At 42.3% G+C, this 23,604-nt stretch overlaps 2 protein-coding genes and 1 long non-coding RNA gene across 3 annotated transcripts in view; 1 reads left to right on the forward strand and 2 right to left on the reverse strand.

The window, feature by feature from the left end:
* The window catches only part of LOC110499558 (choline O-acetyltransferase-like), a 30,067-nt gene extending 15,814 nt beyond the window's left edge, over positions 1–14,253 (reverse strand). The window contains exons 1-4 of the mRNA XM_036956362.2: positions 14,032–14,253; positions 13,571–13,690; positions 11,397–11,588; positions 3,241–3,359 (exon numbers count right to left, since the gene is read on the reverse strand). Coding sequence (XP_036812257.2) covers positions 3,241–3,359; positions 11,397–11,588; positions 13,571–13,618 — 359 coding nt within the window. The 5' untranslated portion in view covers positions 13,619–13,690; positions 14,032–14,253. The remainder of the gene's footprint in view (positions 1–3,240; positions 3,360–11,396; positions 11,589–13,570; positions 13,691–14,031) is intronic.
* The window catches only part of LOC118942075 (uncharacterized), a 784,985-nt gene that overhangs the window by 324,777 nt on the left and 436,604 nt on the right, over positions 1–23,604 (forward strand). The gene's annotated exons all lie outside the window — the stretch shown is intronic.
* Positions 15,647–18,960, reverse strand: LOC110499491 (putative vesicular acetylcholine transporter-B). The gene has a single exon (XM_021576624.3). The coding sequence runs from the start codon at positions 18,065–18,067 to the stop codon at positions 16,475–16,477; it is 1,593 nt and encodes a 530-aa protein (XP_021432299.3). The 5' UTR covers positions 18,068–18,960; the 3' UTR covers positions 15,647–16,474.

Raw genomic sequence — 23,604 nt, forward strand, 5'->3', positions numbered from 1 at the left:
ACAGGGGGTACCGGTACAGAGTCAATGTGGAGGCTATATACAGGGGGTACCGGTACAGAGTCAATGTGAAGGCTATATACAGGGGGTACCGGTACAGAGTCAATGTGGAGGCTATATACAGGGGGTCCTTGTACAGAGTCAATGTGGAGGCTATATACAGGGGGTACCGGTACAGAGTCAATGTGGAGGCTATATACAGGGGGTATCAGGTACAGAGTCAATGTGGAGGCTATATACAGGGGGTATCAGGTACAGAGTCAATGTGGAGGCTATATACAGGGGGTATCAGGTACAGAGTAAATGTGGAGGCTATATACAGGGAGGTACCGGTTCAGAGTCAATGTGGAGGCTATATACAGGGGGTACCGGTACACAGTCAATGTGGAGGCTATATACAGGGTATTACGGTACAGAGTCAATGTAGAGGCTATATACAGGTGGTACCGGTTCAGAGTCAATGTGGAGGCTATATACAGGGGGTACCGGTACACAGTCAATGTGGAGGCTATATACAGGGGGTACCGGTACAGAGTCAATGTGGAGACTATATACAGGTGGTTCTTGTACAGAGTCAATGTGGAGGCTATATACAGAGGGTACCAGTACAGAGTCAATGTGGAGGCTATATACAGGGGGTCCCTGTACAGAGTCAATGTGGAGGCTATATACAGGAGGTACCGGTACAGAGTCACCATCTCTCATGAGTACACATTTCAAATCATCAATCTTCTCCTACGAGAACGTAGTCTCTGGTCATTGAATATCTGTTTGGGTGCAGAGATTACTATGTACATTACTCCCTCTTGTCAAGTGTAATTCAATGTGTGATCATTCAACCAGCACTAATCCGATTGAGAAAATGACTGCATCATCAGCCCCTCATTGAAGGAAGCACCCTCATTACCGTGCAGTTGCTATTTCACATTCAGGAAGGACTTTGTTATGATTATGACATTTATTTTATAAAAGTATTTTATGAAGTGTGTTTTATGAAGTGTATTATGTGAAATGTATTTTATGAAGTATATGAAATGTATTTTATGAAGTATATGAAATGTATTTTATGAAGTATATGAAATGTATTTTATGAAGTATATGAAATGTATTTTATGAAGTGTATTATGTGAAATGTATTTTATGAAGTATATGAAATGTATTTTATGAAGTATATGAAATGTATTTTATGAAGTATATGAAATGTATTTTATGAAGTATATGAAATGTATTTTATGAAGTATATGAAATGTATTTTATGAAGTATATGAAATGTATTTTATGAAGTATATGAAATGTATTTTATGAAGTATATGAAATGTATTTTATGAAGTATATGAAATGTATTTTATGAAGTATATGAAATGTATTTTATGAAGTATATGAAATGTATTTTATGAAGTATATGAAATGTATTTTATGAAGTATATGAAATGTGTTTTATGAAGTGTATGAAATGTGTTTTATGAAGTGTATGAAATGTATTTTATGTTGTGTATATTATGAAATGTATTTTATGAAGTATATGAAATGTATTTTATGAAGTATATGAAATGTGTTTTATGAAGTATATGAAATGTATTTTATGAAGTATATGAAATGTATTTTATGAAGTATATGAAATGTATTTTATGTTGTGTATATTATGAAATGTATTTTATGAAGTATATGAAATGTATTTTATGAAGTATATGAAATGTATTTTATGAAGTATATGAAATGTATTTTATGAAGTATATGAAATGTATTTTATGTTGTGTATATTATGAAATGTATTTTATGAAGTATATGAAATGTATTTTATGAAGTATATGAAATGTATTTTATGAAGTATATGAAATGTATTTTATGAAGTATATGAAATGTATTTTATGAAGTATATGAAATTTATTTTATGAAGTATATGAAATGTATTTTATGAAGTATATGAAATGTATTTTATGAAGTATATGAAATGTGTTTTATGAAGTGTATGAAATGTATTTTATGAAGTATATGAAATGTATTTTATGAAGTATATGAAATGTGTTTTATGAAGTATATGAAATGTATTTTATGAAGTATATGAAATGTATTTTATGAAGTATATGAAATGTGTTTTATGAAGTGTATGAAATGTATTTTATGAAGTATATGAAATGTATTTTATGAAGTATATGAAATGTATTTTATGTTGTGTATATTATGAAATGTATTTTATGAAGTATATGAAATGTATTTTATGAAGTATATGAAATGTATTTTATGAAGTATATGAAATGTATTTTATGAAGTATATGAAATGTATTTTATGTTGTGTATATTATGAAATGTATTTTATGAAGTATATGAAATGTATTTTATGAAGTACATGAAATGTATTTTATGAAGTATTTTGAAATGTATTTTATGAAGTATATGAAATGTATTTTATGAAGTATATGAAATGTATTTTATGAAGTATATGAAATGTATTTTATGAAGTATATGAAATGTATTTTATGAAGTATATGAAATGTATTTTATGAAGTATATGAAATGTATTTTATGAAGTATATGAAATGTGTTTTATGAAGTGTATGAAATGTATTTTATGAAGTATATGAAATGTGTTTTATGAAGTATATGAAATGTATTTTATGAAGTATATGAAATGTATTTTATGAAGTATATGAAATGTATTTTATGAAGTATATGAAATGTATTTTATGAAGTATATGAAATGTATTTTATGAAGTATATGAAATGTATTTTATGAAGTATATGAAATGTATTTTATGAAGTATATGAAATGTGTTTTATGAAGTATATGAAATGTATTTTATGAAGTATATGAAATGTATTTTATGAAGTATATGAAATGTATTTTATGAAGTATATGAAATGTATTTTATGAAGTATATGAAATGTATTTTATGAAGTACATGAAATGTATTTTATGAAGTATTTTGAAATGTATTTTATGAAGTATATGAAATGTATTTTATGAAGTATATGAAATGTATTTTATGAAGTATATGAAATGTATTTTATGAAGTATATGAAATGTATTTTATGAAGTATATGAAATGTATTTTATGAAGTATATGAAATGTATTTTATGAAGTATATGAAATGTATTTTATGAAGTATATGAAATGTATTTCATGAAGTATATGAAATGTATTTTATGAAGTATATGAAATGTATTTCATGAAGTACATGAAATGTATTTTATGTTGTGTATATTATGAAGTGTATTTTGGACACCAAGTGTACTGTACATACTTGAGTGAGTCTTTGTGATCTCTAAAGTCTTGTTTTGGGAAGACCATGGCAGGATTGGAGTTGACTGGTAGGGCCAATCTCTGATTCAAATACATATCGTCAAGCCAGTAGTCATATACCTGAGAGAGAGAGACAGAGAGAGAGAGAGAGAGAGAGAGAGAGAGAGAGAGAGAGAGAGGGAGAGAGAGAGAGAGAGAGAGAGAGAGAGAAAATACCGTGTTCACACTGATTATCATAATGTGGAGCAGGAGCGGGAGTTTGATAGATATCAGTTCACTACTTTAATTCAGGACTGACTGATCATCTGAGTGGCTGGTGATGGATGGGTCTTGCAGACGCCAAGTGGCATGTCTGATTGATCTATGGCCACAGTTTTAGATATTTCCCCACCTTTTTGTTAGCTTCAGTTCTTTCCTCCTTCCAATGCCAGCTGTTATTGATGGCCCAAGTCTATTGGGCCATTTATGGTGTTGATTGTGTTTTTGATCACAGTGTGGAAACTCTGTATGGACAGATCTCCAATGGGTTTTAAAAGTACAGTCTGTATGGGCAGGTCTCCAATGGGTTATAAAAGGACAGTCTGTATGGGCAGGTCTCCAATGGGTTATAAAAGGACAGTCTGTATGGGCAGGTCTCCAATGGGTTATAAAAGGACAGTCTGTATGGACAGGTCTCCAATGGGTTTTAAAAGGACAGTCTGTATGGACAGGTCTCCAATGGGTTTTAAAAGGACAGTCTGTATGGACAGGTCTCCAATGGGTTTTAAAAGGACAGTCTGTATGGGCAGGTCTCCAATGGGTTTTAAAAGGACAGTCTGTATGGGCAGGTCTCCAATGGGTTATAAAAGGACAGTCTGTATGGACAGGTCTCCAATGGGTTTTAAAAGGACAGGTCTCCAATGGGTTTTAAAGGGACAGTCTGTATGGACAGGTCTCCAATGGGTTTTAAAAGGACAGTCTGTATGGACAGGACTCTAATGGGTTTTAAAAGGACATCTCTGTGTGATTGTGTGGTCTCCGATGGGCTTTAAAAGGAGATCGTTTAGCTTTCTGTTACTGACACACTGTTCTGTTATCCTGATGTACTGTACAACTTTTTTTATTTTAACCCCTTTTTCTACCCAATTTCGTGGTGTCCAATTGTTTAGTAGCTACTATCTTGTCTCATCGCTACAACTGACGTACGGGCTCGGGAGAGACGAAGGTTGAAAGTCTTGTGTCCTCCCATACACAACCCAACCAAGCCGCACTGCTTCTTAACACAGCGCGCATCCAACCCAGAAGCCAGCCAAACCAATGTGTCGGAGGAAACACCGTGCACCTGGCAACCTTGGTTAGCGTGCACTGCGCCCGGCCTGCTGGTGCGCGATGAGTCAAGGATACGCCTACCGGCCAAGCCCTCCCTAACCCAGACGACGCTGGGCCAATTGTGCGTCGCCCCACAGACCTCCCGGTCGCGGCTGGTTGCGACAGAGCCTGGGCGCGAACCCAGAGGCTCTGGTGGCACAGCTGGCGCTGCAGTACAGCGCCCTTAACCACTGCGCCACCCACTGTGTCACAACTTTAATGTTCACTTCTACTTGTGGTCTACAATGTATCACCCTTAAGTTACGTTGATGTCACATATGCCCCTTCAATGCGCTCTACTGCTCATCATGCGTCTCCTTGACCTGCCGCCACTCCCCCAGTACTCTCTCCCTCTCCCCTTCTCTCTCTCTGTGTGATTGTGTGGTTGGAGACAGGTGTGTTGGAGTCAGAGTAGATCCCCACCAGCTGCAACCTGTTCCATAATCAAGACCTCTACAAATACTCAGCCCTGCCACTTCCACACTGCCAGATCGTAATCTCTGCTCAGTCAGTCTACGTTTCTAGCTGTTAGTTACTATTCAGATCCTGTTGTTCCTGTTTCCCTCTCCGCTACAGTTCTGCCCACTCTGACTCTGGTCCTGGTCTCCAGTTCCACGTCTCGTCATCCTGCTACTCTTTCCTGGATTCCCCACTCTACTACTCCCTTGGATTCCCCTCCGGACCTGCTTACCCTGTCCCAACCCCTCTCGCTCCAGCCTCAGCCTCCGCACCTGGTTTCCAGTAACCCACCCAAGCTTCCCATGACCTGCACATCTCTCCCCTGTTTTTCAATACCTACCTTGGTTACTTCATCCCAGTCTCCTTGTCTGAGTCTGCTCTTGGGTTCCCCTGTTCCACTCCACGTAACAGTACAATCTGGCCAAAGAGATGAACCCAGCAGACTCTGCTACTCTCCTCCAATTCCTCGCCGGCCAAGGTTCCCTGCTTGAGCAACATGACCAAGCCCCGAAGACCCTTCTGGAGCACATCAAGGAGTTTTCACAGAGCCTGTCTGACCTACAGGGCCGACCCTTCGCCCAGAGCTCATAGCCAGTTCCAAGTCCTTCTCCTCTGCTCCGACAGCCTTTTGTTCTGACTCCCGAGCGTTACGATGGCAACCTCAGAGCTCGCAGAGACTTTTTGGTATTACGTTCACTAGTATTTTAGCAACAGCCCCACTCTTATGCTAGCGAACGGGCCAAGACTTCCTTTCTGATTGGCTGCCTCTGTGGAGCAGAGCTTTCCTTGGACACGGTGGTGTGGGAGAGACAGTTCCCCATCTGCTTCTCCTACTCCAGATTCATAGAAGAGGTGAAAAAAGTATTTGACCAATCGGTCTGCGGTAAGGATGCTGCTAAAAGACTCCTGTCCCTCCGTCAAGGCCCCCATAGTGTTGCTGAGATGGCGAGTGAGTTCCGCACCCTTGCCGCTGAAAGCACCTGGAATGAGGAGGCCCTTCAGGGAGCATTCCGGAACGCACTCACTGAGACCCTCATGGACGAGTTGTTGTCCATGGATGAGCCTGACGGACTTGATGAACTCGCTATCCGCATCGACAACCGTCTACGTGAGCGTCAGAGGGAGAGGGTAGGTAGGGTTGCATATCCCATAACATCTGCTTCAGTGCCTTGTCCTCCTCCTCCGACTGCATCCCATCCTCTGGCTCGTCCAGATCCTGAACCCAACCCTGCTTCCAGCAAGAGGGGGCTCGGCAGTAGTGGGAGATATACTGTTAAGACAAATCACCTGCCCATCTTCCCCCAGACCCCTGTTTGAAGGCAACCTTGTGTGGCAGAGCCAGGCTTTTCCTGTCTGCTCTCATCAATTCGGGAGCCGACGAGAGCTTCCTGGAACAAGGTTTTGTTACCCAGTTGGGCCTGGACCCACTCGATTCACCCCTCAATGCCAACACTCTCAATGGACAGCTCCTCACCTGTGTCTGGGAGAGAACCGTCCTTGTCATCCTGCGTCTCTCTGAAAGTCACCATGAAAAGATCAGTTTCCACATAATCGACTGTCCTTACATCGTCCTTGTCATCCTGCGTCTCTCTGGAAATCACCATGAAAAGATCAGTTTCCACATAATCGACTGTCCTTACTCTCCCATTGTTCTTGGCCATCCATGGTTAAAGCTACTCAAGCTACTCGCCATAAAGGTAACCACTTGGAGTTCATTTTGTCACTATAATTGTTTATATTCTGCCCTTCCCCCTGCCTTGTCTGTGCCCCAGTTCATTCCAGGACCTCAGGACCTCTCATCAGGTCCTCCCGAGTATCATGACCTAGCTCCTGTGTTCAGCAAGCATCGGCCGGTCAACTGCGCCCTTGACCTCCAGCCTGGAGCTCCTCTCCCCAGTAGCCGGTTGTTCAACGTCTCTGGCTGCAGGACTTATCAAGCCATCTTCCTCCTCGGTGGGTGCTGGGTTTTTCTTTGTGAAGAAGAAGGATGGGTCCCTGAGAACAAGTACCCCTTGCCACCCATCATCTCTGCTTTTTCCCCCTCCATGGTGCCACAGTGTTTACCAAACTTGACCTCCGGAATGCCTACCACCTTGTCCGCATAAGCGAGGGGGACAAATGGAAGACTGCATTCAACACACAACTGGGTCACTGAGTATTTAGTCATGCGTTTTGGTCTTACTAACGCCCCTGCTGTTTTCCTATAACCTAGTCGATGATGTGCTGTGGGTTGTGATTGGACGTTTCGTTTTTTGTCTATTTAGATGACATCATGATCATGATTTTCCAAGGACCCTGAGGCTCACCAGCAACACCTTCGCCAAGTTCTTCAACGGCTGTTCGAGAAAAAGCTTTTTGTTAAACTTCTTGACGCACCCATTCCGTTAGCAGGAATCATTTTTGTCAACATCCGCTGAATTGCAAAGCGCCAAATTCAAATTAAATTACTAAAAATATTTAATTTTTTCATTCAATCAAAAGTGCAATATAGAAAACCACAGCTTAGCTTGTTGTTAATCCACCTGGCGTGTCAGATTTCAAAAAAGCTTTTCAGCGAAAGCGTACCAAGCGTTTATGTAAGGACATCTCTCAGCACATAAAACATTACAAACAGCTAGCAGCAAAGTAGATTGGTCACGAAAGTCAGAAAAGCAATACAATGAATAATTTACCTTTGATGATCTTCGGATGTTTGCACTCACGAGACTCCCAGTTACACAATAAATGTTCCTTTTGTTCCATAAAGATTATTTTTATATCCAAAATACATCCATTCGGTTTGCGCGTTATGTTCAGAAATCCACAGGCTCGAGCAATCACAACCAGGCAGACAAATTCCAAATAGTATCCGTAAAGTTCATAGAAACATGTCAAACGTTTTTATAATCAATCCTCAGGTTGTTTTTACAATAAATTATCGATAATATTTAAACCGGACTGTAGCTTCTTCAATAGGAGAGAGAGAGAAAATGTCTGCTCCACTCTGTTGGCACATGCAAAACGCTGCTGGCACCCAGCCATCCACTGACTCGATGGGATCTTTCTCGCTCATTTTTCAGAATAAAACTATGTCTAAAGACTGTTCACACCATGTGGAAGCCATGGGAAAAGGAATCTGGTTGATATCCCTTTAAATGGAGGGAAGGCATGTAATGGAACAGAGAGCTTTCAGGAAAACAGCACAACCTGGTTGGATTTTCCTCAAGTTTTTGCCTGCAATATCAGTTCTGTTATGCTCACAGGGAATATTTTGACAGTTTAGGAAACTTTAGAGTGTTTTCTATCCTAATCTGACAATTATATGCATATTCTAGATTCTGGGCCTGAGAAATAGGCAGTTTCATTTGGGTACGTTTTTCATCCAAACATCAAAATACTGCCCCCTACACTCAACAAGTTAAAGCTGAAAAATCTGGCAGCACCTCTCACCACCACCTCCACTCCGTTCCACTGGACTCCTGAGACAGAGGCAGCATTCCTGGAACTCAAGCGTCGCTTCACCTCCGCTTCGGTCCTCACTCAGCCAGACCCAGGACTCCAGTTCATCATGGAGGTGGACTCCTCTGACACTGGGGTTGGTGCTGTTCTGTCTCAACGTTCCCCTCTGATCAGAAGATCCACCCATGTGCATTCTTTTCCCGTAAGCTCTCACCTGCAGGGGAATTTTGACATCGAAAACCGGGAACTCCTGTTGATAAGATGTCTCTGGAGGAATGGCGTCACTGGCTGGAGGGCTTTGTAACTCCCTTCATCGTGTGGACTGACCATAACAACCTGTCCTACATCCAGACCGCCAAACGTCTGAAATCCCGGCAAGTCAGGTGGGCCTTGTTCTTAGGTAGATTACATTTCACACTCACTTATCACCTTGATTCGAAGAATACCAATACCTGATGCCCTCTCTCGCCAGTTCACCACCGACAACACGGCTACCAAGCCAGAAGCCATTGTGCCATCCACCTGCAAGGTTGCCGCCGTCACGTGAGAGATTGAGTCCCGTATCCACCAGGCTCAGCAAAACCAGCCGGCTAATGGTCCTTGTAATGCTCTGTTTGTTCCAGATTGGGTAATGCTCTGTTCTTCAGTGGGGCCATTCTACCCACCTCACCTGTCACCCTTACCTTTTTTGCATCAGTGCTTTTGGTGGCCCACCATGGAGAGAGAGATGTCCTGGAGTTTGTCTCGGCCTGTTCGGTTTGTGCCCGGAACAAAACCTCCACTAAACCAACTTCCGGTCTGCTCCACCCTATTCCCATACCCAGTCACCCCTTGTCACACATAGCTCTGGACTTTTTCACTGGCCTTCTCCCATCTAATGGTAACTCCGTAAGCCTCACCATTATTGACAGATTTTCCAAAATGTCTTCATTCCCCTCTCCGAGCTCCCATCCTCCAAGGACACTGCGGACCTGTTAGTATCCCGTGTGTTTTGTTTGCATGGTATCCCCACTGACATCGTTTCCGACAGGGGACCCCAGTTTACATCCCAGGTATGGAGATCCTTCTGTTGAGCTCTTGGTATCAATGTCAGGCTTTTTTCTGGATATCACCCCCAGACCAATGGCCAGACCGAACAGGCCAACCAAGAGATGGAGACTGCCCTACGCTGCATGCCTTCTGCTAACCCTTCCCCCTGGAGAGCTAAGCTACCCTGGGTTGAATATGCTCACAACACCCTCACCAACTCCTCATCAGGTATGTCACCCTTTGAGTGTGCTCTGGGTTACCAACTTCCCTTGTTCCCTGCTCAAGAGGTTGAGATTGCAGTTCCCTCTGTCCAGGACCATCTGCGCCGTTGTCACCAAACCTGGAGATAGGCCCAGGCTGCCCTTCTTGCCTCCGACAGGACCCAGTACCAAGCCAACCGTGGCCGGGCCTCCGCTCCAGTCTAAACCCCAGGTCAAAAGGTATGGCTCTCATCGAAGGACCAGCCATTGAAGGTGGCATTGAAGAAACTTTCCCCCCGATTCATTGGTCCCTTTGAAATTGACCGTGTCTTTAACCCTCTGTGGTGAGCCTGAAACTCCCAGCCTCTCTCAGGATCCATCCTACCTTTCATGTATCCCTGACTAAACCTGTCTGGTCCAGTCCCCTGTCTCCTCCTGCACAGCTCCTCCACCCCCTCGGCTCATCTATGACCATCCTGCCTATACCGTCCGGCAGCTTCTGGACGTGCACCATCGGGGTCGTGGATGGCAGTACCTGGTGGACTGAGAGGGATACAGGCCTAAGGGACGCTGCTGGGTGCCCTGTCATCACATTCTGGACCCCTCCCTCTTACGGGATTTCTATACCTCACACCCAAATAAGCCTGGTTCTAAGTGGTGCCCGTAGGGGGGGGGGGTACTGTCACATCTGCTCCTGCAACGCCCACTACTACTCATTTTGTGTCTCCTTGACCTGCTGCCACTCCCTCAGTACTCTCTCCCTCTCCCCTTCTCCCTCTCTGTGTGATTGTGTGGTTGGAGACAGGTGTGCTGGAGTCAGAGTAGATCCCCACCAGCTGCAACCTGTTCCATAATCAAGACCTCTACAAATACTCTGTCCAGCTACTTCCACACTGCCAGATTGTAATCTCTGCTCAGTCGGTCTACGTTTCTAGCCGTTAGTTACTATTCAGATCCTGTTGTCCTGTCGTGCCTGTTTTCCTTTCCTGCCGCTGTTTTCCTCTCCGCTACAGTTCTGCCCGCTCTGACTCTGGTCCCTGTCTCCAGTCCCACGTCTCGTCATCCTGTTACTCTGTCCTGGTTTCCCCACTCTACTACTCCCTTGGATTCCCCTCCGGACCTGCTTACCCTGTCTCAACCCCTCTCGCTCCAGCCTCCGCACCTGGTTTCCAGTAACCCGCCCAAGCTTCCCTTGACCTGCACTCCATCTCCCCCTTCTGTTTCAATAAATACCTTATTTACTTCATCCCAGTCTTCTCGTCTGAGTCTGCAATTGGTTTCCCCTTTTTCACTCCACGTAACAGTTGAAGTATACACTAGATCGATGGTAGACTGCCTTTGCGTGCTTTACACATCTGGGAGGTTAAAGTGCATCCCACTCCACACTAGATCTGAATATTCCCACCCCACACCAGATCTGGCTTCTGTTTTCAATACAGTACAAACCTAGCATGGAGAGATAATAGATCGCTCATTACTCCCATACTGCTAACAGAATACCCATGGATTTGAATGCTTAGAGTTGCTAGAGGGTCTTGTCTGCCTCCCAAACACCACCTCATTCCCTTTAGTGCACACTATCTCTGACCACACCCCTATGGACTCTGGTTAAATGTAGTGCACTATCTAGGCAATATGATGCCATTTGGGATGCCCGTTTGTCTGAGCGAGGGAGCGAGTTTACCCAGTTGTGTGTGTTGATGCTCTTCTCCAGTAGCTTCTCCTGCAGCAGCTCTCCAGTGCCGCCTGGTTCTCCAAACTTCTCCACAATGGATTTAGTCTTCTGGTACTGTTCCTCCTTCACCAGGTGTTTAATACTGGTCAGGTACATGTCCAGGGTCTGCTTCAGGGGTGGGACAGGCACCTTGGGCAGGACCTAGTGTTGTGGAGATCAATCAATCACTCTCTCTCTCTCTCTCTCCTCTCTTCTCTCTCATCTATCAAGCAATTAATCAATCTATCCAATTTATTCATAAAGCCCTTTTTACATCGGTAAGTGTCACAAAATGTGTGTTACTGTACATTAACCAAGCCTATACCCCAAAGGGCAGGCAGTTATTGTAATGATTGGGATAAACATTGGACTCATTGAGGCTGCACCCAAAAGGACAACATGTGTTCATCAGGAAGCAGTTGTTCTGTCTGTAGGCATTTATTCATTAGTCTAAGCATTACAGCTCTTATTTGCTTCCTGAAGTTTATCTTTAAAGCCTGCATTCTTAGAACCTGAGTAAATTATTCATTCAAACCGCTTGAAGCCACGTCGAGAATGAATTTTACAGCGTCCTGTGGGAAACGAAAATGATGCCTTTGATCGAAACAGCTACGGTTATTTTACGTTGAATAAAATGCTAATTAAATGTTTACGGAGTTAGTGTGTTGATTAATTATTTGTTCGTTGGGTCCGATATTTTGGAATCCGTCTGTCATTGTGGTCAATGTAACTTGTGAGAGTGGGTTACCTACATCAAATGTGAATCAGGTATCATTGGACGCATAGGTTGGTAATGTTGTAACTCGGAATTTGCTCGAAGAAAATGGCCACTCTCGGGGAGATACATTAGAATCGTATCGTTCTGAATTCAATTGAATATAGGCTTACTTAATTGATCCCCAGTCGGCAACTGAAGTTTCACTCCGCGGGCACGTGCTTCGTTCATGTTCATCATAACCTAAACCAATGTTGCCAGGTACTTTCTGGTAGCATAGGCTAAACTGCTCGGGCAACGGAAAAGTGAATTGTTGAGAACCTTTTGACTTTCCGGATTACTTCACCACGGGATTTCTCACAATTCGCAGAATGTGTATCTCTGTTGCTACAATTATGCATCTTCTTTGGTGATTTAGTTGGTATCTTCCTACAAAATAGCCTGGATAAATTGGCCTTTACGTGTAATAGGTTTAGAATTTGAAAAGTAATTTGAGGTTTAGAATTTGAAAAGTAATTCGAGTGCATTGTAGGCCTATCACGGTTTACAACTCTTTCCTTTTGGTAGGTAGTGTGACATGGTCTAATTTTATTCTGCATCACTTTTTTTTGATAGTTTCCGTTTGGGATGATACAAGTGAAGTACTTCCAGCCTGTCAAGTCTCTAGTTTTTGCCCCTAGCGGTCAGCACAAGGACACGGTAGAACTATTCGCGTTTCAAAAACCAGCCTCTTTTCAGCACCGCGGACAGCGCCTGTATCTGTAAACCATCCTCTTTTCAGCACCGCGGACAGCGCCTGTATCTGTAAACCATCCTCTTTTCAGCACCGCGGACAGCGCCTGTATCTGTAAACCATCCTCTTTTCAGCACCACGGACAGCGCCTGTATCTGTTACACTAGCAGTGGTTGACAAGGTTGTTGCTCCATACTTTTTTCCAATGATAAAGTCAGTGCGTTAGTTCTGTAATCCACTTATGAAAATCCCTTCTCACTAAATGTATTATTTAAAAAAAAAAAAAAAAAAAAGAGCAAGCCAAATTTGTAACAATAAATACATAATTTTGTAGACTATACGATTACTATACAAAACGAATTCCCTAAAATAGCCTTTCAGCAACATACGTTGCCAGTCACAAGTAACCATGTTACAAAACAGCAACTGTATGGAAATAATGAAGTAAAGCAAAGCAACGTGATTCTACATGCTGGATTCTAAATCAATAAATGAATATCGATTAAGCTATTGCTTTTGCAACCCACCTGAATACCATATTTGTCTCTGACCTTATAAGCAGATAAAGCCTACATTGTAATATACCGGCAGAGATAAAGGATATTAAGGAATAACTTGATGGTAAAATACCAAGGACTATCTTTCATTACACTCAGTATGAAACCAAATCGAATGTAACGAAAAAACGTTTCTTACATAGCTTTCCCTGCGGCCTTTCGGCGGCTCTCTCTCCGCGATAGGCATGCTGTTGACCGGTCTGGATCAGTCAGGTGAAAGTAATTTGAAAACCCTCAAGAGTTGGTTGAAGTTCAACCTCTTGAACGAACCCAGTACATCCAAATCGTTCAAAGGGAAGAAAAAAGGGGGATCAGGGTGAAATTGATTAGACTAGATCTTAGAACTGTAACTGTGAAGTTGTAATTATCAGTGAGATTTAAAAACGAAAATCCTTAGTGCCAATATGAATCTCTGTTAAATATAATACATTATTGTATAAACACAGGCTTCATAACCACCAAACACAATCTTTCCACAAGTATTAATCGACGAGCTGTCTCCTTCCAAGTCATCCAAATAAAGCACTTCATGCATCAGTTAACTTGCTGAACTAGCCATATTTGTGAATAATGAGGATAAGGAAAACGATTTCCGCTTACCTGAGCAATCCTTTTCTCCTGAAGAGGTCAAAAATGTTTGCAACTAGATGACAGTGTTCCGGATCGGTGTTCATAGAACTCCTTTGACGCGAAGGAATGTTCTTTCACCTCTCTGTCTCAGTCTCCAAGATATCCACGCCTACTTCAGACCCATTGCAAGGCTTTGACTTTTAGAGAACACTTGCTTAGTAAAGATGCTCTAGGTGGGGTTTGTCTCTACCCACTGGGCACAGACGTCAATTCGACGTCTATTCCACGTTGGTTCAACGTGATTTCATTGAAATGACGTGGAAACAACGTTTATTCAACCAGTTTGTGCCCAGTGGGTACTTACCCCCGCAGGCAGCAAACTCCTCCCATCGATCTATTTGTGGAACATATTATTTGACAGCTTGCCTTGCATCCCCCCTGACCACCTCTGACAAAGTAGGAAAATGATCTTGAAATAGTAGTTCTTACTAGCAGGGTAGCCGGTAGAACTTTATCGAGTGTGTCGGATCTAGGAAATAAGGTGGCTTTCCGAGTTTGAGAGCTGAAAATCAAAGAATAACTTGACTACCTATACTTGGTTGTTGAGTGAACAATATTGTTAGAACCGTTCTCCATGTAGGCGTCAGCTGCGAAGCGTTTTCACAGAGCAACAATGTCAACTTTCAGAACAATGGACAGTGCTGAGAGCCAGCTTGTTGCACTATGTCTTTACGCACAACCAAGTATACATTTACATTACGATATATGAGCTACATCATTCCTAAATAATAAGAATGCGATTCGCATACTCTCGCTGCTCGCTCTTTCTCCCCTCTCACTCACTCACACACCCACAACACACGCACTCTCGCTCTCTGGCTCTCGTGCGTAATTGCACTGAACACAATTATGTAATCAATACAAATCCACAGTGAAACGATTAGTTGGTTGAAGTATCATATTCAACACCCGTACTTCAAAACTATTCGTTGATTATCTTTACAGTATGGGTTGAATAACAATCCACCCCTGTAACTGTCATTTTCTCACACATCTCTGACTGCAAAGCGTTTACTCGAAAGTCCAAATTACTCACAGATATTGTGCCATATTGTGCCAATAATGTTTGTAGCAGAGAGGACTAAATTGTTAACTAACTAAATTGTTAATTAAATTACCTCAGGATCCGTCGGGATAAAAATATTGTGTATTATCTTCAACGTCCCAAATGGGGCAAAAACTGTTTGAATCAACGTTTCCATGTAATTTCAACAAGAACATTCAACGTGATGACGTTGAATCATCTTGGAAAACTGACTGGATTTGAAAAAGCTCTTGAATGTAAAGGAATTTCGTCTCTTTTTTTTTTTACTCAACTTTTTAACCTTCAATCCAACGACACGGTGAACTTTGCTTTTGATTTCACGTCGAATTCACATTATTTGACAACTCAACCAAATGTAAATCAAAAGTAGACGTTGAACTGACGTCTGTGCCCTGTGGATCTCTTCTATTCAACATGGGGATTGCAAGTTTACATAAGGATTCATATCAACTTGTTTATTTGGTAATATTATGACCTTCGTTTGATTAAAATATGGTTTAATCATCTCACTATAAATAATTATGACACACACAAAACACGTTTATATTTAAATACAATTTATTATAACTATAGTCGATAAATTAACATATGTTAATATGTCTACTCAGGATATAGGAGGTTGTTATTGAGCTATTACGGATACTTATGCTTTGACGATACACGCATACATCACGCATACGCTCAACTATGCATAGGCACACATACAATTTAATAATTTACTATGTAAATATTCACATATGTACAAACGCATTCCAATATAATACACTACATTTACAGGAAAACATAACTTAAATGAAAAAATACAGATGTCACAATTACGTTTCGAAAGTAGATATGGAAAAGAAAAACCCCAATGAACAAAAATGTCAATGAAAATGATTGTCAATATGTCAACGAAATTATAAATTGCAATCATAGGTTTGACAAACCTAAAAACGAGTTATTTTTTTTTTGTGATGCGTTGATAGTTGGTCGTGTATTTATCATATCAATATAACATTTTACATACATTTATCTATTTACCTTTTTACAATACTCTGCAGTAGTTATGCGCACACAGTGAATTGTATTAGACCTTTCAGATTAGACGGCCAGAAGAAACATATGACATGCATAGAACACGTGTTCAAAGACCATGACATTACAGTCTAAATAAAATCCCCTTTGGAAACCATCATGATTAGGTGATTTGGTATGTGTATATTGTACACCAGTAGCCCTACATTACAGAGTGAAGTGACTGTCTACCCCACTCTTTTGGCAGGTACTTAAATCCGAACGGAATGTGTACAAATTCTCGAACTCTCGGTAATGGATTCGGGGACGTTCTAAGTATTGCTACAGTATTCTAGATGTAGTCTGAATATTCTAACTGTACTCGGGACCAGAGAATTCATCTACAGAGGCGAGTGTTTGTGCTCTAAACGGGTCGAACCCTCCATTCTCATCCACCACCACAGGCAAGCAGTCCCCTGCTGAACTATAGCCCTTCTTCTTGCCTCTCCGCTCCTCCATTTTCATGGTATCACACAGACCCTCGGGTTCATCATCGTCCACCAACAGGTTATCTCTCTCGGAGTAGGACGGTTTCATTTGGCACACGTTGCGGAGGAACAGAAGGGCCGGAGCGTACAGGACGTTGACGAGGCCCATGCCCAGGTTGAGTTGGACAAACCCATAGTTGTGCACTATATTTCCCGCCACGATAGGACCCATGGCATAGGCGACAGAATAGGAGATGTCAGCTAAAGCGTAGACGCTGCCGTACACGGACACGTGACGCACGTCGACCAGAAAGGCAAGAGTTGGCAACAGGGCGGTGTCCACGAGAGCGATGCCGAAACATATGCCGCACAACGGGGCGATTAACTGGCCGAATGTTTTGCATGCTGGGATGGTGCACGAGCTGGCCCCGATAATGACCATACCTAAGGCTCCATAGAACCACTGCAGGTTGGGGTACTTAGCAGCCAGTTTGACGGTCATGTAGACACCCAGAACATGTGGGAAGAAAGCAGGCAGCCAACATAATCCCATTTCCCACTTAGTTGAATGCATGGTGCTCTCCATCCAGTTGGCTATGGTGGGCTCCAGAAAGGCCAGCGGGATATTACACACTGTCAGGGCACCTGCCACGACAGCTATGTAGGGGTCAACCATTAGTTTGTAGATGGGGGTGCCCACCGGCATATTGTCTCTAGTCCTGTTCGAGAACGGCTTGATCACTGTCAAGAGCAGAATCCCGTCTATAAGGCAAACCACGGCGAGAACGATAAACGGTACTCTTTTACCTGCAAACTCGTACAGGATACCCCCAAAGGGTGGCGCTACCAGGCTCCCAAAAGAGATGAACGCCAGGGCGATACCGAGGGCTTTAGTTCTCTCCGATTCTTCGGTGTATTTATCTGCTATCATGGCAATTCCTGAGGTGTCCGCGAAAGCTGAGCCCAGACCTTGTAAACTACGGGCGAAAAACAGCGTCGCGTAGTTCTCAGCAAAAGCAAATATACACGTAGAGAAGAACATCACGGTTAGTCCGATTAGGAGGGGGATATCGTATCCAACACGATCTATGAAAGTTCCTGACAACGGGTTCACTAAAAGCTGCAGGATAGCCTTCGATGCAAACAGTACTCCTATTTGAACATCTAAATTGTCCCTGTTGTTTTTAGCTTGGGCTGAGCTCATTGTGGTGTTGATTGAATAATTCTGATGTATAACTAGGTGGACGTGCTCTGCTTGCTCAAGCTCTAAATCAGCAAGGTAGTCGGGAATAATCGGGACTATAACCATATAGAGCATATTGTCTAGAAGGAGAGCCACGCAGACAATGACTAAAATAATCCGTCTTTGGTGGTCGGGGGCTTTCATTTTGTTGCCAAACTGTTTGGTTTTTTCTCCCATCTCGGACAGTTTTACAGCGGCTGATTTGGCCAGCCCGGAGGACCCCCCGGTATCCATGATGATCTGCTATTGTTGTTGTCAATACAAAACGGCAGTGTTGTTTTCTTCTCCTCTCTCGTCTCTGCTCTCTTATACAGAAATCTCAGCACTACAGATAATACTATCCTTGAACATTTACGTAGCTGTTTCTTGGTTCACTTACGCGGTGCGAAAGACAAAGGGGTAGCAGGCTTGGAACTTTCCTCCGTGTGATTTTCTGACAGCGCGCGATGCTGCGGGCTTCATCGGTGGTTGGTCTTGTTTCACCCCCCTTGCGCTCACATTAGGCGCTGTTTCATGGTCCGGAGTAGTGAAGTGGTGAAATATGTTGTGCTCTTCTCTACACGGTGTAAAGACTTCAACCTCTAATACTCCATGTCAAGTTTCTATGGAAACGTTTTTAGAAGTTGTTTATGAAACTTGGGACCCTATATGTCCGATTCCAATGCTCATATCTCCTACGGTATCACCTGTAGCACGTTTGTGTTCCGTTCTGAGATCAGGAATGGCTTCGTTGCCATTGGTACTTACGCATTGACTCGCAGGTCTGTCGATATTTTTTTTTTCTTTTTTTTTTTTTTTCCCCCTCTCTCTCAATTTCACCAAGGGCTGTGACGCATCACCAACTTGGCCCCAAGTGGATCCTTTGCCAGTTGCGTCCTTCATGCTAATTCAGAAAATTGCATTAGTGAGCGTCATCACGACTCCTCCATTGCACGAGCGCAGGAAAGCCCTCCCAGCAGTGCACACTGCTTAACCCTTGACTTTCCCGAAGTACTTAAACGTATATTCCGTAACATTCCATATGTTTAGGCCTACATTATAAGCCTAATATCAATGATTGAACGTGTCACTGTTTCTTTACAATTCTTTAATCACCATAGATTCATATACTGGCAGGCAATATAGAGGATATCTGGAAAATAACTAAAATATGTCTAATTAGGCCTATGGGTATCGTTATTTCAAATCGAGAAGACTAACTAACCTTAGTTTGTGGATTTGGCTTTGTTGAAAAAGTATTAATTGATCCAGTCACAGCAATCGTTCCAATATAACCTAAAACATCCAAAATAAATATTGATACCTGCAGCCATTTTTTTTAATGTAAAATATTTACTACCTGACGTGTATACTTTATGTCCCATACAGGCAATCATAGCCTATTGTCCGCTTATATTATCATAATACAATCATATATAATATTGCCATATATTAAACATGAATGTAACAACATAATACTGAACCTGTAAATAGCTGTGCAGCAACGCTCCCCATCCAACCTGACAGAGCTTGAGAGGATCTGCAGAGAAGAACGGGACAAATAAAGGCTTGAATACTTATGTAAATAAGGTATTTCTGTTTGTTTTATTTGTTTTTTATAAATGTGCAAAAATATATTTAAAAAATATACATGTTTTCACTTTGTCATTATGGGTTATTGTGTGTAGATTGATGAGGGAAAAAATATATATTTATAATCAATTTTAGAATAAGGCTGTAATGTAACAAAATGTGGAAAAGGGGAAAGGGGTCTGAATACTTTCCGAATACACTGTAAATAATACGCAGCTTCACCGGTTCTTTCTTGTGTTTGGATAGTTTGTTGCGTAGTTGCAGATGTACGCCTACTAGTTACACAACCTGGTCTCAGGGCATTTCGTATTATTCGGTATGTAAATCTGAGACACTCCATTTAACAGGATTATGATTGGTGTGGTTCATAAGATAGATGATTACTTAAGGCAAAATCGAAAGGAGGGTGGTTGTTCGGGGTGGATGGGTAGGCTTAGAATCAGAATGTCTAGCAACCCAAAGGTTGGGAGTTCAAATCTCATCATGGACAACTTTAGCTAATTAGCAACTTTTCAACTACTTGCTACTTTGCAACTAAACTACTTAGCATGTTAGCTAACGCTTCCCATAACCCTAAACTTGACCCGTCCCATAACCCTAACCTTAATAACCCTTTAACCTAACTCCTAAATGTAACCCTAACCCCAAGCCCCTAGCCATGGTATATTTAGCAAATTCGTAACATATAATACAAATTGTACTTCGTAACATATCACACGAAATTGGTGATGGACATCCACAAATGTATACATACCATAAGAAACATATCCTGGGCCTCCCGGGTGGCGCAGTGGTTAAGGGCGCTGTACTGCAGCGCCAGCTGTGCCATCAGAGACTCTGGGTTCGCTCTGTCGTAACCGGCCGCGACCGGGAGGTCCATGGGGCGACGCACAATTGGCCTAGCGTCGTCCGGGTTAGGGAGGGCTTGGTCGGTAGGGATATCCTTGTCTCATCGCGCACCAGCGACTCCTGTGGCGGGCCGGGCGCAGTGCGCGCTAACCAAGGTTGCCAGGTGCACGGTGTTTCCTCCGACACATTGGTGCGGCTGGCTTCCGGGTTGGATGCGTGCTGTGTTAAGAAGCAGTGCGGCTTGGTTGGGTTGTGTATCGGAGGACGCATGACTTTCAACCTTCGTCTCTCCCGAGCCCGTACGGGAGTTGTAGCAATGAGACAAGATAGTAGCTACTACAACAATTGGACACCACGAAATTGGGGAGAAAACGGGGTAAAGAAAAAAAGAAACATATCATATCATACTAAATGAAGTGTCACGGATTTACGTACATAATAATATGTAACGCTCTGAGACCAGGTTGAGTTACAGAGAAATGGCTTTGTATCGTGTCATTTAATTAAAATGAAGCCCTGTCTCATCGTTACCCTCCATGCCACGTATCTTGTGCTTGCTCTGGGATGATAGTGGCTTTGGCGCCCGGATGAGCGGCGTCCCAAACGTTTCAGCACCACGGCGGAGTGAACAGCTCCCTTCCAGTGGGCAGCCAGACGGGCTCCGCATTTGGACCTGTAAAGTGATCAAATCAGTAGCATATTTCTCTACACAGCGTCAAATTCTCTCTAGATTGATATGAAGTAGAATTTAAAACGCACCCGAATTAAACGACTACACTAACTGACAGTTATTTCAAACATTTCTGGAAATGTTTGAATTCTCAGGTTAAACGATTTATTATCCCACGCCAGGTCAGGAAATCCCAGAGTGTTACGTCATTCATTCACACAAAGCGAGTATTTTTCTCTGCCATAGAGCGTTGAGATTGCATAGTAACTCAATAGCCTGTTTCTGAAGGGAGCAGGCTTCAGGAGTAGGCACTTAGTTACTGTACAACAATTCAAGACAATGGTGCAATCTAGTGGTCACTAAAAATACTACAGTTCTATTATGTCTCATGTACAGGATGTAAGCCTTGATGTGATTGTAGCACACTCTTTAGCACTCGTCCCCGATGTGTCATGGTGCAGCCATTGGTAATGGACTAGAGTTTCAGTCCCAGAACGGAGTAGACAGCTCCCGGCAATATTTCAAACAGGCGGGTTAGATGCTCCGCAGTTAACCCTTTTGATCAAACATGTTTTAGAGGTCTTTATAAATGCATTTGTTATTGACAATCGTCTTTCCCAAACTTTCCAGAAATCCTGGATGGAGAATTCGGTATTTTATGCTTTTTCCGTCCTGATTCCAGGAATCTAACAACCAGGATTTCTGGAAAACCTGGGATTTTTGTTGTTGTTGAAAATCACCGAAATCATGCAGCCCTGTTATAGCAGTCTCAATTGTTCCTAGTTTGCATGTGGCGTAGTCTTATCATCTGTGTCCACTAGATGGCGCTACACACGTGGGGATAGTACCCAGGCCTGATTGATAGGATGCAAAATCAAGGATATTACCATGCTATCAATAATCGTGTTAACATGACTATTATTAATCCATTCAAAACCACTCACTGTTGTTAACATAAATATTTAAGCCATGAATCATAAAAACAAAAATATGTTTTAGTCAAATTTGCAGGTTTTCTGAAAATCCTGGTTGGAAGTTTCCAGATTCCGATTCCAAGAATCTTTCAACCAAGATTTCTAGAAAACCTGGGAATTTTAGGGAAAGCTCCAGAATTTTGCAACCCAACACACTATAAAGAAAACATTTTAAACCAACTCAAATCAAATCCAATGTTATTTGTCACATACACATGGTTATGGTTATGCTTGTGCAAGATGCAGTAGAAGGTATAGAGTACAGTATATACATATGAGATGAGTAATGTAGGGTGTGTAAACATTATATTAAGGGGCATTGTTTAAAGTGGCTCCCTCTGCTGTTTCCTGAAGTCCACGATCATCTCCTTTGTTTAACATTGAATATTGCGCTGTTGGCTGATCTAAAAGAACACTGAATAGATAGTTATGATTTAGCCTGCATAATCCTTGTGACTAAATTACCTGTCAACAAATAAGGGTGTTATTGGCACCCTAGAAAAACATAATTCTTCATCAACGGGAGTGGCTGGCTGGGGAACACGGGCCGTGCACTTGCTAAATGAATAAAGAGGATTGTTTTCGTCCCAAATGGCACCCTATTCACTACAGAGTGCATTACTTATGACCAGGACCCATAGGGCTCAGGATGACAGACACCATGCCGCACCTTTCTGAGGTTTGAGTCCCAAATAGTACCCTATTCACTACAGAGTGCACTACTTATGACCATGACCCATAGGGCTCAGGATGACAGACACCATGCCGCACCTTTCTGAGGTTTGAGTCCCAAATGGCACACTATTCACTATACAAAGCACTACTTTTGACCAGAGCCCTATGGGCACCCCAATGGACCCTGATCTAGGTAGAGCACTATGTAGGGAATAAAGGTGTCTACTACATGGGGATAGAGTGCTATTTGAGACTTAGACCCCGATGGTAAAGTTGCCAAGTGTGAACATGTGAAAACTGTCCTCCTTATTCATTTAGCAAGTGCACGGGCAATGTGCCCTAGCCAGCCACTCCCGTTAATGAAAAAATATGTTTTTCTAGGGTGCCACTAATGCCCTTATTTTGTGACAAGGCTGTTACTGTAGGCTATACTATCGTCTCCTGGAGGGAGAGCATTCTGTGAGGACACACTGAGTCAGTCAGGGTAATCCTCAGTGTTAGACGAGGACACACCGAGTCAGTCAGGGTAGTCCCCAGTGTTAGACAAGGACACACTGAGTCAGTCAGGGTAGTCCCCAGTGTTAGACAAGGACACACTGAGTCAGTCAGGGTATTCCCCTGTGAGGACACATTGAGTCAGTATTCCCCTGTGAGAACACACTGAGTCAGTCAGGGTAATCCCCGGTGTTACATGTGTTCTCAGGGCTGAGATGTGGTGACTGAGTGACAGTGGCCTGGCTGGTGTAGGATTAAGATTAGGATCCCTTTATTCCTCAATTGTACACAAGATCCAACTGAACTTTGACTTCCGCTTCATCCCAATCCCTCCGAAAGACACACATACATATCAAATCGAATTTTATTTGTCACAATGCGCTGAATACAACAGGTGTGGAATTTATCGGGAAAGGCTTACTCACAAGCCCTTAACCAACAATGCATCTTTAAGAAAATAGAGTTATTTACAAAATAAACGGAAGTAAAAAAATAAATAATAATATAAAAATATTGATAAAATAACAACAACGAGG

This window comes from Oncorhynchus mykiss, chromosome 20, assembly GCF_057628025.1.
Source record: "Oncorhynchus mykiss isolate SJ-2025 chromosome 20, ASM5762802v1, whole genome shotgun sequence".
Taxonomy (NCBI): domain Eukaryota; kingdom Metazoa; phylum Chordata; class Actinopteri; order Salmoniformes; family Salmonidae; genus Oncorhynchus; species Oncorhynchus mykiss.